This window comes from Pempheris klunzingeri, chromosome 12 (assembly GCF_042242105.1).
Source record: "Pempheris klunzingeri isolate RE-2024b chromosome 12, fPemKlu1.hap1, whole genome shotgun sequence".
NCBI classification, from domain to species: domain Eukaryota; kingdom Metazoa; phylum Chordata; class Actinopteri; order Acropomatiformes; family Pempheridae; genus Pempheris; species Pempheris klunzingeri.
The window spans coordinates 15,822,433-15,838,111 of record NC_092023.1 but is presented as its reverse complement, the minus strand read 5'-3'; the positions used below and the strand labels follow the sequence as shown (position 1 = coordinate 15,838,111).

At 38.8% G+C, this 15,679-nt stretch overlaps 1 protein-coding gene across 1 annotated transcript in view; it reads right to left on the bottom strand.

Moving 5' to 3' along the window:
- Window positions 1-1,397: 1,397 nt before the first annotated feature.
- The window catches only part of LOC139211355 (protein kinase C epsilon type-like), a 61,919-nt gene continuing 47,637 nt past the window's right edge, over window positions 1,398-15,679 (bottom strand). Inside the window, exons 11-15 of the mRNA XM_070841652.1 lie at window positions 15,204-15,358; window positions 6,230-6,368; window positions 5,225-5,413; window positions 2,202-2,348; window positions 1,398-1,921 (exon numbers count right to left, since the gene is read on the bottom strand). Coding sequence (XP_070697753.1) covers window positions 1,775-1,921; window positions 2,202-2,348; window positions 5,225-5,413; window positions 6,230-6,368; window positions 15,204-15,358 — 777 coding nt within the window. The 3' untranslated portion in view covers window positions 1,398-1,774. The remainder of the gene's footprint in view (window positions 1,922-2,201; window positions 2,349-5,224; window positions 5,414-6,229; window positions 6,369-15,203; window positions 15,359-15,679) is intronic.

The window sequence follows — 15,679 nt, the reverse complement described above, 5'->3', positions numbered from 1 at the left end:
TTGAAGATGTTTGGGTTCTTTTCAGTTCATTACGAAGTCTTAAACCGAGCCTGCAACAAGGATCAACATCTCTGGAGCTTTCTCTGAGGCCTGTTTGCTTATATATTTGCTTATTTTACCTCCATGTCCAGGCTGTACAAAGACGAGGGTCTAAAGTATGAGTCTCATTGCATCACATGAAATCTAAAGATTTCTAACATCAGCAAGAACTAGACAATCCAGTAAAAACAACACAATAACGCCAAAAGCAAAAACTACGGTTTTAAATAAAAAACAAAACATGATGACAACATGAAGGGGGTCTCTCCACATATGTACACACACACAAACAAACTGCAGAGCGAGTACATTCAATTTAAAACATTCAGTCTCGTGTGCTAACACATTCACCTTTGTGTACGACCCCAGCCTTTCATATGGAGTCATGGGGGTTTGGTTTGTCATGACTGTAGGTCAAGTACAGCAACCAATTACACAGTAACACACACAAGGCATTTCATTGATCAAGTGGTCATGAAGGGATTTATACTGGGCGAGAAAGACTTGACCTAAAATAAACTTCTTTTTTCTTTTTTCTTGTTTTTTTTTTTAAAGGGCTCCCTTGACATTTTAAATTTCAGCTCTATATTTGGCTTCACTGGACAACTGTCACAACATCAAGTATCAAGTTATATGGAAAGCAGCTTCTTAACACTGTATGCATACCTCATTTCACCAACGGACACTCCCAGTGGTAAGCTACTGTAGGTTTGTTAGGTGGTGGCTAATGCTACCACTTGTTTTTTAATAAACAACTGGAACAGCAATGTAGTAACAAGCTAAAAGAAATGGAGAGAGAGGGGAAACCTTATCTCTATAGTAAGATTAGAGCTGCTGAAATAAAACTAAACTAAAATTCAAAATGCCAAAGCGTCAAAGTTATGTGGTGCATCCTCTAATTTTAACATTTAATTTGCCCACTTCACTCGCAAATCTAAAATATAGCACTGACGAAACTTCTAATTTCACCATGATATCATCTGAAAAATCCTTGCTTACTTGCATCTCCTTTAGACATCTTTTTTTAATAATAATGAATAAAGTCAAGACCTTTTTTTTTCTTTAAATACAATCATTGGTTCAATTATGTTTTTCCATTCACATACATGTTTGGGGATGAAAGAACATTCTTTAAACACGGAGACAGACACAGGTTACACCACATCATGTACAGAAATGACAGTCTTACCCTTTATAGAGGTTTGAAACTACGCATGCATGCACGCACACTTGTACACGTTATCTCGCTCTCTCTCTCACACACACAAACTAACAGCCCATGACCCGGCCAATGTATGTGTTCCAAAACCCCGCTCTGAAAATGCAGCGTTTAGTCCACCACTTTGACTGAATTCGATCACAAAAATACTTTCGGACCAAGTGAAGGAGCATTGGGTCATTTCTTCCTGTATCTGACCTGCACTTACATGCTGCTTGAGCATATAGTTTGATGGAATATACACAAATGGACAAACAACAAGAGCACAGAAACCATAAAGAGAGATACAGATGGTCTAGTGTAATTCCTGGAGCGGTCCAAATCTGGAGAAGTTCTGGAGGTTTCATTCCAGAGGCCGTGCTTCTTTGAATACTGTGTCCTTGCCTGAAGATTTTTTAGGTGGTGTGTGGTGGTGGTGTGTATGTACAGTGTGCGGTTAATTGCATGTGCATGTGTGCCAGTGTGTGTGTGTGTGTGTGTGTGTGTGTGTGTGTGTGTGTGTGTGTGTGTGTGTGTCTAGGCAACAGTCTCATCTCCAAAGTAAGAGAATCCTTTAAACTCATCTTGGTTGATCTGCTTGATGATGTTGTTGTCCACCGGCGTCAGGATGGGTTCTTCACGTGTAAAGTCCTGGTCAAAGTTATTTACATCCCTTTTGGTTTTCTGAAAGACAAAGAACAAGGAATTTGGTGGATTTCAGCCTCTGGACCTGTGATGACTGATGGCAAGGCAATGTCAGCACAAGACAAGACAGACAAGTAAGATTAAAATGTTAAGTCATTTTAAAACAAGTATTTTGCAAAAAACATTTTCTTTCAGTTCCTGGTAGAGGAATAATAAAAGTTCACATTTTAGCCGATTCCCTCCAAATACGGTAAACGTTCGCAGTTGCACGATTGTGCATCTGTTGTGTGTGTATGTTCATGTGTATGTGTGAACTCACGATGCGTGGTTTAAATGGTGGTCTGATCTTCCTCTGCTCCAGCAGTGTCCAGTCGATCTCTCTGAAGAACGAGTGGAGCTTTATGGCCTCCTCCAGACCCTGAGCCACCACACAGCCCAGACGCTTGTTAGGGCTCTTGGTCATGAACTGAGAAGTGATGGAAATAGTGCAAGAGATGGGGAGACAGAGAGAAAGAATTTGTTTTCTTTTTTAGTAAAAGATATCTCGTGATTGTGATGCTTTGCCATATTCAAATAATCAAAATTATATTCACTTTTATTTGCTACATAAGGACTGAGATTGTACATGACGCCGTTCACGTGGAGGTCAAATCTGAACAAAAGCTCGCCAAGAAATGACATATCATATGTTTGCAAAGTTCAGCGGTGAGTGCACAAGCAGTGCGTTATGGACTCCTCCTGCTCTGATTGGTTGTTTTCCTACAGACCTGATAGATCGTTGCAAACAACATTAGGAGCACTAAGAGGGGCCAGAGGAAGTTGATGTTTTCACAGATTACCTTTCTCCTGTACTACAGTCAGGATATAATAATAGCTTCAGCAAATATGACAAAAATACATTTTCATATAAGTTACCACCTGCTGCTTTAACTGTTTGTTCCCAGTAGACAGGTGAAATAAGTTGTCTTTACAGTTTTACCATATGGCCGTAGTGTGGTGCATTAAAAAAAAAAAGAAACGCCTGCCTTTTTAAAGAAGAATTTGAAAATATAAATCATCGTTGTCAGGGCATAAACTCAATGAACTGCTGATCTTCACGAAGAAGGCACAGTAGTCTAACACTGACATAGCCATAAAAAAAATTACACCAAAACATTGTGACCTTGAAATGAAAAGTCACATTGGGTTCCAGTCAGGTCAGGGTGGGTTCAGCTCTCACATTTAGTAGTGCCAGTCAGGTTGACTTTTAAAGACACAGGTACAGGACAGTTTGCGTCTCAGGTTTAAGCCCATACAGAACTCTACAGACATTTGTCATGTTCATCTAGTGCCAGCTAAAGTCAGCACCTGCTAACAACGAGACGCTTGCTACTTGAACTTTTTGCACATTTCTATTTGCCAACAAACAAGCACAGGAAAATCAATTTCCTATGTTTATATGTTTATTTGATCACAGTGCCTTTGGATGAGATGGAAATTTTGGGTCTCAGAAAGATACACTCCGCATAAACACCCAATTAAGATTGTCTAAACTAGTTCGGAATTGTCTCACTATACATAAACAGTGAAGCCACTATAAAATTACATTTTCACTTTCTCAAATACTTGAAAACTGGGTGAGTGGTGAACAGGCTGCTAAGCCATTAGAGTGAGCTGAGAGAGTTAAGCATGTGACCTGAAGTCCTTCAGCTGAACGACATGTCCAACCAGAGCCCAGAGTGCTGGTCAAGGGACTGGTCAGAGTCCCTGACATTGTCCAACATAAACACATACACTTTCCCACAAGGCTTTGCAGTCAACCCACACTAACAGCCAAGGTAAACGCAAGGCTTGTGATGGAAAAACTGGACAAACAAATAAACAAAGCAAAACGAACGACAAGTGGCACTACACACACACACGCATGCACACACACGCATGCACACAACCGATAACACACATAGAAAAGCATGTCATGGAATGAAAAACAGAGAGGAAATTGTTCTATGTTCATCAAGTGGAGGATCAGGACACATGGATCATCATATGATGCCAGAAAAAAGCTGTGTCCTCACTCACATAAGACAGGGAGAGAGGCAAACACAGTGCAGATGGAGACAAGGAAACACGCAGCAAAGAAACACGAGGACTGACACACACACGGAAAGGCATAAACCTGTTAGAGCCCCTATTTTGTATCAGTGGCCGTCCATTAGTCCATTAGGGCTGGATATCATTTGAAAAACATAGTATAATACAACAAAACTAGGACTACACATGGTTGAGGGAAAAAGAGACTCCGGAAGATTGTGCTAGTGGGAGATTTACAATTTGTAGAGTGTGTTGTAGAACTTATACTGGGGGTTGTCTTAAAACGTCCCAGGAACAGTAGATGCAATAGAAAGAGGAATCAGCTCTAACATGGCTGGTGTAGGGAGATTCAGAAATCTGAATCTATTTAGTTTTTCAAAGGTTTGATGTTTAAAAGTTCTCTATACGCCATTTAGAATATTAATTAACATATCATTAAACAGCTTTTTTCTATATATACAGTATATTCTATATATTTGCTGCATGTGTAATACAGGGGATTAATGGCGACCTCACTATGTGTTTGTGATCCAAACATCCTTTGTTTTAATCAGGACAGCTGCACCAGTCACAGTATAGTAAATGTGGTAGTGCTGCAATACCAAATCGTGATAACTAGCCCATGTTGCGAGTTCAGTTCACCTACACCAGCTACATTTCATGCCACGCATACATGTTAGTCCTTCAGCAAACCCATAGCACAGTGATACTGAGCCAAAAGATGAGTCAGAGCTAAAAGCTAAGAGAGGTCAGTCAGCAGTTGTGTGCTAACAGACAAGAGATTCGGCCTAGGAGCTGCGGTGGCAGCGGGGGGGGGGGGGGGTTGGGTAGGAGTGACACACTTGTTTTGGTATGAGGTGCTGAGAAATTGAATAGAGAACCTTTAGGCCTCCTCTGCAATGATTCAAGCAAGAACTGAAACTAGAAGAAGCTTGCAGTCTGTTTCTTGTATAATGATGTTATCATGACATGCAAATGATTTTTGTTCTGACTGCCACAAACAGCATTACAGTTAAACTGTAATCTATCTAAGACCTCTGTGTTCACTTAGTTCAGTTAGTTCACAACTGAGTACAGTTTAAGTTGACTGAAAAGCATTCAAAATATAAACTTTTGGAGCAAATCTAAAAAAAATATCTGTGTGAAAGTCTTAAGAGCAGTTTGTACCTGTTATTTCTGCAGCATCGTTAATAGCACAAGTTCATGTTTGTTGCTTGGCAAAGAACAAAGAGAAAAGCATCACAAAACAGCTCACACATCCCGCTAACTAACCGCTTTAAGAATAGACACAGCCTCCTTGCTGAGCCAGACGGGGTAGAGGACGTCATCATGAAGGATGGACTCAAACAGGTCATCTTCGTTATCGGCTTCAAATGGTGGCTGGCCTGCCATCATCTCATACATCAGCACCCCCAGAGCCCACCAGTCCACTGACGGGCCATAATCCAGCTCTTGAAGGATCTTATCACACATAAAAAAAGAAGAGTCTTACAATTTGTATTCAAAAATCACACCAACATCCCGAGCAAGCATGTTGAGTTCCTGAAGAGAAATTTAATTTGAGCAAACACTTCCAATTTTTTTTTCTCTATAATCTCAATTTTAGCATGACAATGGAAAATAAGAGTGTCATCAGCAAACAGTTAAACATGGACCATGTCTTTAAAAATAAAGAATGGGGGAAGTTAAGTAAAAGTGGCAACATCCCAATGTAGAAATACACTGTAATGCAAAACTCCTGCATTCAAAACTTGGAGCTTGTACTGCTGTGTAGTTTAATCTATAATATATCATAACTTATTTGTTGAAAATATTTTGTATTAATCGTTTGAAGTAAAAAAGAACAATATTTCCCTCTAAAATGTAGTGGAGTAGAAGAGTAAAGTGGCATGAAATGGCATTAAAACAAGTCCAAGAGCCAGTACCTAAAAATGTACCCAAGTACAATATTTGAGTAAATACAATTAGTTACTTTACACCACTGCAAATAGAATAAATGGTCTGTATTTGTATAGCACCTTTCTAGTCATTTCAACTACTCAAAGCACTTTTACATGACATGCTCATTCATGCATTCACACAGGAGAAACCTAATTTGGAGCCATGCTTCAGGAGCAAGTTGGGATGGCAAGCATGTTGACCCATAGGAACTGGGGATCGAACCCCCGACCTTCTGATTGAGGGACGACCCAGTCTACCGCTGAGCCACAGCCGCTCAATATATATACTGTGCATGTGTGGGTTTGTGGGTGTGGACGCTCATGTGTGTGAGGTCACCTCGGGTGCGATGTAGTCTGGCGTCCCACAGAAGGTGGTGGTGGTGACTCCGTTGAGGATTCCCTCCTTGCACATTCCAAAGTCTGCCAGCTTACAGTGACCCTCCGCATCCAACAGTATGTTGTCCAGCTTCAAGTCTCTGCGGAGCAGGAGGGAGGGTTGTACAGGTGAGGGGAAGGCTTGGCGTGGGAAAATTGGTAAAATATACTATGTACACTGGAAGAAATGACATTATCAATAAGTTATTAGATATTGTAACACTTCAGACAAATAAACACACTCACAAAAAACTTTTCGTTCATTAGTTCATATTTTGAAATCGATTTGGAAAACAAGTACGGCCCTTTTGAGCTATTCCATTTAAATGTTTCTGTTTGTTTTAATGATCCACAAAGTTGGCACAGGTTTGCCCCACCCGATTTTACTGGGAGACAGGGAGAAATATACAGGAGGAGGATGGGAAGGGGAACAGACCTGGATAAAAAGAGAAAAAACTGAGGGGGAGAGAAAGCAGTGTGAGATAAGAGCAGCAGTGTTGAAAGATGACAGGGCTGGTCATGAATGCAGCCGCTTTAGGCTTGATGGTTGATCGCTTCAAAAATGTCAACATCTCCTCGATGTAGCCAATGCAACCATTCAGCCCGAGGTGTTTTCAAAAATACAGCCGCCCTGACAAGTCAGGGAGGAGATGGAGCGTGTGTGTGTGTGCTTCTGAAGTCTGAAGTCAAGAGCTTATGCAACTGTTCTGTTTTCACAAGCCCCAAAAATAAAAAGACAGCTTAACAATCCTGTTTGAGAGTTGCTGTGGTTTGCCGTCACAAAGTTTGTTCTTTTCTGTCCCATCATGCCTTGCCCTGGCAGATTAAAGATTGCACTAAAAAAGTTGCAAAAGTATATTTCAATCAAGTGGATTTCCTTTTTCTGAGAATAAACTCAAACTCAAACTTGAGCTTGAGCTTAAAAAGCAGTAAATGGTTTAGCATCAGGTTGTGAGAGATGAGAATGTTTTCATTTTCAAGTCCTTCATGTATATTTTTCAACTGACTTTGGAACAACCTGAGAGTTGAGAAACACTTGTAAAAATCAATGTCTACTTTTAAATCTGCTTGTTTCTACTTAATTTGTCTTTGCTCTATTTTATAATGGTCCAACTACACATATTTACTCAATTTCCTTGAGTCTCAAGGAAAAATAACATATACAGTGGAGCTTCGCAGTTGGTTTCAAACCAAAGTTTTTTTTTTTTCTTCTATTCAAGTTTGGGTCAGACTGGTGACAAATGGTACTGAATATTTTGAGTAGCCATGGCTTTTAGTGTTTTTACACTCACCTTCATTCTAAGAGGCTGAACCTGACTTCATCCATCACTTTCAACTTCCAATAGTGTTTTAACACCAATTCACGGATTGAAGTTTACTGCATATTATCTTTCCAAGCAGTTTCCAGTGCTTGGTTATATTTGCTGAAGTGCGGTCGGTGTTATTTATGTGAACTCTGCATGAAATCCAAAACTTTCATCAATTTTAGCCCCCCAAAACAGCCACAGTTTTGTACTGCTCGGAAGTTTGGGACTGAGCCTTGCTAAAAGGCCTATTGATGGCCTCATGTTGAGGCAGGAAAGAGCAGCACTTGTTCTGTATTCCCCCTGATGAAAAATTACACTGGCGACCCTCTGGCTGCCTGTTTGCATGTTCTACCTCCAGGCGACTCCCTGCACATTAAATCTGAATTGCACGCCTGCAGCAAGGCAGAAAAATAGCATATGAATTTAATGCATTTGTGATTGAATTTAAATGGGTGCTGACATTAATCTTTGTATTACACATCACCTTGCTGTAGGGAAAACTCAATATTAAGTGGCTGCAGGTGTTCAGCTGTACTAATGGAATGATATTTATTTAAGTGAAGATGTCTTTTTGTGGTTTTGTGGGATGAGAAGCTCAACAGGAGCTAATAATCTATGTTGTGAAGAAGGAAAAATGGGCAAAATGTTTGTTTGGGTTATGTTGTGGAACAGTTTTCTTCATGCTTTAATTCTCTATACAAATCTTTAGTGCCATTACTTTATGTGTTCACTCTTTTTATTTATGCGATTACTCAGTTTTGTGTATGTTAATGAATAAACAGGTGGCTAGAATTGGAATTAAAACAGGTTTCTGTGCTCTGAACCAACAGTTGTTTTGTTTGGTTTATTACGATGAATGACCAGTAAGGCTTACAGTTATATTAGTTTTTCATTTCCAGACACAGATCTCTTCTGTGTCTCTGAAAACAACAATTTCAGATTCATAAAATATTAAATCATCAATTCATGGTATGGCATGCTCATTTTGTTCTGATGTTTTGGTCAAGCTTACCATCTGAACTGTGAAAAACATAATGAATCATTATCTTATGTCAAAGATTTAGGGTCAAAACTTGACATATGTGAGTTCAGGAGAGTGTAATTTTCAATTCAGTACTGTATTGCAACCACATACAGGTATTTAACAGATGTATTTTGACAGCTTATAAGCTATCTGTTAGATAGATCAAACAACAGCTCTTGTTGGGAATCTAAGTCATTTTACTTGACAGACAGGCTCTTAGGATGGAATTTTTTGGACAATTGGCTGATGCTGGCTGCGGCTGATTTTATCCAGCCGATATTTAACATCAGTGTCACACTGTGCTCCAGTCAGGGAAACACCTTTATATGTTTTCTTTTAGAAAGGCCTTGATATCCTGTCAATAAACAGGAGCTGCTCTGTCAGCACTATCAGACTCTCACTGTCACACACACACACACACACACACGCACACACACACACAAGGCAATCAGGCTCAATTGAGAGTATTTCCTGTGTTTTATGTTAATCTTGAGTGATTTTTCCATTACGTCCTCAGCAGCAACCCCTGTGCACTGTGACAGCTAACCCCTTCTCTCTCTCTTAGCTCTCTCACCCCTTCATCCCTCCATCCTCTCTTCTGTGTGAGTATACTGTTTGTTCTGGTCACACACGTTTTTTTTTTCTTGAAATATTATGATTGGATTCTTATAAGATCAAAACTATATTCTCATGATATTATGACTTTATTCCCAAAATGTCAGATTTTTTCCCTCCGTCACTGTGGTCCTAACACTCTGGTGTACTTATTGTACAAAATGTGTGAAAAAAAAAGTCTACATTACAGCTTCTGTTTTATTTGAATAATTTGGGTCATTATTTCACTCAGATGTAATAAAGGATTTAATCAACACCTTCAGTGCTGACATGTGAAATGCAATAGGATTAGTACAGAGCCACACGCATTAAAATATGACTGAAATATGAATATGTCATTCATATAAAAATGGCCAAAATTGATCAAACAGTCGAAGGTCACACCAGAAACAACAGCAGCACCAATCCAGCCAAGCAGACCAGCATCAGGAATTCAAAAAACCCTCATAAAAAAACTATTGATCTGTCCTTTGGACAAAAAGAGTGCATGAAGGAAACAAAAACTGGACTAGTTTTAATGCATTAACTTATGTATTTCTTTAGATTTTTATTTGGATGTGACCATAACCTTCCACTTTCTTTGTCTGTCCTCCAAAGTGTCATCACTCCCTACTGTAAAACCAGGACTGGGTATCAAACTTCAATGTTAAATCTTCAGAAAACAAATTGGCATCAAATGCTTAGCAAGACCTCTAGTCTTGCTACTTATCGCAATGTGTATATTTTTATTTTTAATTCAGGGTTTTGAACAGCTGCTTGTGTTAAGACAACATTAAAAACTGACATACTGGGTGTGAAAATATCACTCCTGTATATCTATATTCTTTGTACCTGCACAAGTCTTTGTAGAATAACATGTGTACATATGTGCGTTTATTCAGACACCTTTCTGCCCTCCGACCAGTCTGAGCCTGCTCTGTCAACACCACCACATCCAAACATCGCCTTCTATTGGCTCTCTGAGGCTTCAGTCAAGTAAAAAAGAAAGGAAAGAGGAGTTGTAATGACGGGAGTCTTGACGAGGGGCTAATGGGAGAAAAGACAAGCATTTGCAGAGTGACGGGGGAAGGGGGGGGTGAGGGAAGGGAGGTGGAGAGTAGGGAGAGGAGAGGAAGAGGTGGGTGGGGGGGGAGAAAGACAGTTGGGACATCATGTTCCCAAAACACTTGTTGTTCATCTTAACCCTGGTCAACAAAGTGGGTCAGAGACGAGAGAGAGAGAGAGAGAGAGAGAGAGAGAGAGAGAGAGAGAGAGAGAGAGAGAGAGAGAGAGAGAGAAAGAGAGAGGATCAGGTATCTCAGTCAACTTGCCATCATGATTTAATGTGCAATCTCTGCCAACTTCTGACATACTAATATCAAATCAAAATCAAAACAGCACGAACGTGACAACAATGTTGACAGCCTGAACCATTAATCTTAATGTGTGAACGCAAACTGTCGGCATGTGCTTTAAACTTCAGTATGGACATTTATTCTTACCAGAGGTCACACAATCTTTAAAAATACTCCTGTATGGTGCATTTCAATATTTGCATGATACATAGTGACTGGAAAAAACGAACAAAAAAACTGCTCCAAAGCAGTTTTGCCCCCCCAAGGTATTATCAGACGATTCGTTTTTACATGGTAGTCGTTTCTTAATATGACCTAAACTCTGAAATCCTGTAACATAAAGGCCAATTCACAACAAAGTCCATTTGAATCTGTTTGTTGATGAAGACGATGGCATTCAAGTGACACTTCACCCCCGAATCTGTCTAAACATGGTTAGAAATGTGTTGGTCATGTGATCGCATGTGTTTATATATGGCACCAGTGATGTGTTGGCGGCTTGATGAGTGAACCTCAAAAGTTAGATCATGCAGAAAGAAAAACAAAATGGTGTGCAGTGAAAGGAGTAAAAAAATGTTTTACCGGAGTAAAAGACGACTATATTATCTATAGAAACTACAAACTACCCCTTTAACATAATCCACTTCTAAGAGAGTTTAAGAGAATCAAAGAGCTGTAAACGTGACTATGAGTAGGTGAAATTTAAATTAGTTCTCATGATACTGAGCATACAGATGGATAGTGTGGACATTTTTTGATGATGTAATAGACTTTTATATTTTCCAAATATTAAAATATTAATATTAAAAAAAATTGCTCACCATTGGGATTCATCATAAGGGGTGTGAATCCAGGCAGACTCCTGCCTCTGTTCTCAAGTAGTAGCTGTAATACTACTAAAAACCAGAGGCCGGAATAGGCTAGAGGCATTTCTGGTAATAAGACACTTTTTACAGCAGCCTTTCACATTTCACATCTACGTGAGGTGAGTGTTTGACTCAGAGGCTGACTTTGGGTGGAGTATTACTTTAAAACTTGGTCATGTAGCCAAAACCAACAAAAAAAACGAACACAAAACAATTAAGCGCCAAGTTTTTGGCTTTAACCTTCATGACTGATTTGGATTTTTTATTTGTGCCAACCAAAAGAAACACATGGGCTTATTCACAGTGTTACAATTTTATGATTATGACCCCTTCATTAATAAAACCATTGTAACAGAAAGTGTGTGAAACAATGAGTCCTGGTCCAGCAGGCACCAGCAGGACTGGACATATGTCGCTCTGCAATCATGCAGCCAAAATAACTAAATAATGAGACCGGGTGGATGGATCCATATTTTACGTCCTCTTTTCATTCATAAACAATGGGAATAAGTTATGTTAGTTGCTCTTGTTGTTTGTGTTTCATGAAATTTAGGGTGCATAATATATATTTTGAGTTTTCGTGTTTTTTTTCTCTTTTTTAAATCATATTTCCTCACATATCCAAACACAACCCTCTGCATATTTATGCACAGTGTACATTTTTCAATGTAACTATTGTTCTGTAAGTAACAGTGGCTAACATATTAGCAACCTGCAGGTACAACAACATATTTTCTATTTTTATTATTTGAACAGATTTGGTGCCTCATTCTTGTCCTGCTTAACTGGTATCTCCTTTTTGTTATTATAATAAAAGTAAATAAGTTTAAATAAGTTTATAAGTTGAATCAATAAGTTTAAGTTGATCATTGCTTATTTATTCCTTTTTTAAAAAAAAACAAAAACATTTAAAATACATTTAAAGCTCTTTAAACTGTCTTGACTTAATGCCAAAAACTAAAGTGCTAAACGCTGGTGTTTTGTTTCTATCCATCAGCATAAGAACATGAACAACAGTTCTCCTGAAGTCATAACACTTAGTTTGACAGTACTTGACTCATGTTGGGCAAGATTTCATTGTACCTTTTAGTCAGCCGGTGTTGAGGCATTTCTCATGCTATCTGAAAGCCATAAAAAAACCCAAAAAAAACAGACCTGGCAATTTTCTGATCAGATAAAACAAAATGAGGCTTTATTAAACCCTCTGGAGAAAACAGGTTGAAACAAGGCTAAAAGATCTACATTAACGTTGTATGTTTAAAGCCAGTTTCAACTGCTGTTGAAATTAAAGAAGCACTAAGTGTACAGCTATTGTTGGTTCAAATCCCCCAGGAAATAGACTGACAAAGGAAGAGCTAATTTGATCACATAGTCATGTTTGTTCAATGCCTGAATTCGTGGAGTGTTCGTGAGTTCATAATGAAAAACAGCTAAACGTTCAGAAGTGCTTTGTGTTTATTTACAGGTCCAGAATACGACTGATTAACCATCATCTGCCATGTACAACTGACCTTTAATGTCTGAACTGCCTTATTTTGGGAACACTGTGTCTGTGTCCGTACCAAAGGTTCTCATGCCATCATTTTGTTTATGAATGAGTTTCACAGGCAGGTACGCGGACAAAGAAGCGGAGCATCAGAACACGCACATGCATCCATGCACACAGCAGGCCAGGGTCCAGGGAATGCAGTATATGAACGATGGTCCTCAAAAGTACTTCGGTATAAATGTGTGTGTTTGTGTGAGTGGCAGATAACTTGGAGGTGAGGTGATAAAACAGGTGTCAGTGAACAGGAAACATAATGTCATAAACAAAATCACACACACACACACACACTGATGCACACACGTACACGCAAATACACACACCAGTTGCATGACAAGAGAATCTAAACACCAAATCAAACCTCAGATTCATGAAGAGACAACACCGGAAAGAAGACCTCACTTTTCTTCCATCACAGTTATTTCTGGGAGCAAACAGCCTGAATCTGCTCTGAGCCCCCGTCCATCACAATGGTGTTATGATTCGAGCAGCATGTTGCTTTTGTGGGACCAGCTGTGTGTTTGCTATTGGTTGACAATGATATTATGACTGAGGAGTACACACGGACAAATAATAGTATCTAAAGTTTGAGGACAGTGTGGTATTCTCGACCTGTAGATGAACACAGATCACTTCCGGGGTCAATGAGTTTGAGTTTTTTAACTAAAGAAAATATTTAATCTGAAAATAATATTTTGCTTTTTTACATTATGACTGAAGACAAGAACACCCCATGAACGGCCAACAATACTTTGCGATCACATGAACTATTCCTTTGTCTTTGTCTATTTCCTGGGGGATTCGAAACAAAAACAGCTACACACTTACAACTTATGGGCTACTTCATAAAACCTAGAGAGCATATTAAATTGGGATTTTCCATTCACCCTAGCTGAATTTAGTTGAATTACATGAAAGCAATGGCACAATAGTAAGTCACTCCGTTTTTTTGTATTCTGCCTTATTTTTATTAGCCTGCATTAAAATGCCACAGATAAATATTACCATTTAGTTAAGTACTTTTATCATTTTAACACTATGACCATTATCGTTTTTTACTATAATTCATGTGATAGTCATTGTTACTGTTAAATTGTGTTTATGAAGACTGCTCATGTTGTTCTTAGATGTTTTATTAATATATTATATCATATATATATCATTTTATGTAATGTGACCCAGTGACCTTAGATTAATATTAGAAATGATTACTAAACTGAGCAAATAGGATATTTATGGGAGAGATTCACTCATAATAACACATATTCTAGAATTGCAGATTAGTGGCTGCAATTAATCTTCATGGTCAACTTCCTGGCTAAAATATCAACTTTCACTGTTTACTTTTAAGGCGAAGCGTACAACTCTTAATTTGTGAAAATGACTCGTCGATGTCGCCACGCTGTCCGTCTGTCTGTCTAACCAGCATACTAATTTTAGATGATCTATTTTAAGTTATTATTATTTTTTTTACTTTCACTTTCCACTTCACACCAACACGAGGTCAGTGCATCTGCTGCACTGATTGACGGGGGTTTAGTTTTTCTTCTGGTTATGACTATGACATAATGACTCAGCAGTTAACCACTGCATTAAAAATGATAAACCAAAAGAAAAGCAGATTTAGGGTTACACAGTACAACTGCAAAGATAACAAATCATACAGCCAGTTATCCTGTGAAGGATGCAAAAACCTACAGACAAGTGACTGGTCAAGCCAGGAGACAAAAGTTAGGGCAGACATGAAAGGAAACCAAAATAAGTCTCAGGAATGGAGAATAAGTGGCATAGGAATAAGCAGCATATTCATTCCTTACAGTATTTCGTAAGAATTAAAGATGACAAGAAGATTTTAGGTCCTGTGCAAAGTCCTGAAAGGAGCACTTTAGTTTAACAGTATTTCTCTTCATTAATCCGAAAGCTAATGCTAATTAATGCTAGTTAATGGTTATCATTTTCTTTTTTCCAGGAATTCTCTTATGTGCCCTGTAATGGAGATGCATATCTCAGTTCGAAGCTCTAAATCAAATGTGCAAAGAAGTGACAGGTGCAAAAGTACAGCAGAACACCCACCCACTGTTTCACCCACTTTAATGTGATAACTCAGTGGGAAAAAGAAAAATCCAAATAATGTTAATACAAATCGGAGGAGAAAAGAAAAAAGTAATCCACAGAAGCCTAAACGCACATGTACTGTATGGTGACCACTTGAAGGTTTGATTCTAACACTGTTAGCACGGTTACCTGTATATGACGCCATGCTGGTGGAGGAACATCAGAGCGGATGTGACCTCAGCTGCATAAAAACGAGATCGCGCCTCATCGAACTTCCTCGATCTCTGAATCTGAAACATCAGGTCGCCTCCGTTAACGTACTCCATCACAAAGAAAAGCCGGTCCTGGAGAGAGAGGACGAGAGAGGACGAGAGAGTCACTCGCTTTGCATTTAATGTGTATATACACGGTGGTATCTGATACTGACACATTCTTTGACTTTAGCTCACAAAGTCACAACCGTAACACAAGAACTTTTACAATAGCCTGTCAATATTTCAAAAGCAAAGACAAAAATGTTAACAAATATAGGTGTAAAATCCATATTACTCTAAAACAAAAGCCAATCCCTTATTTTGAAAATATATGAGACATTACACTGAATTTTGAAGAGCTCCATTGTGCATAATTTGTTATGTAATTCAGTTATGTTCGGAAATTTGTGA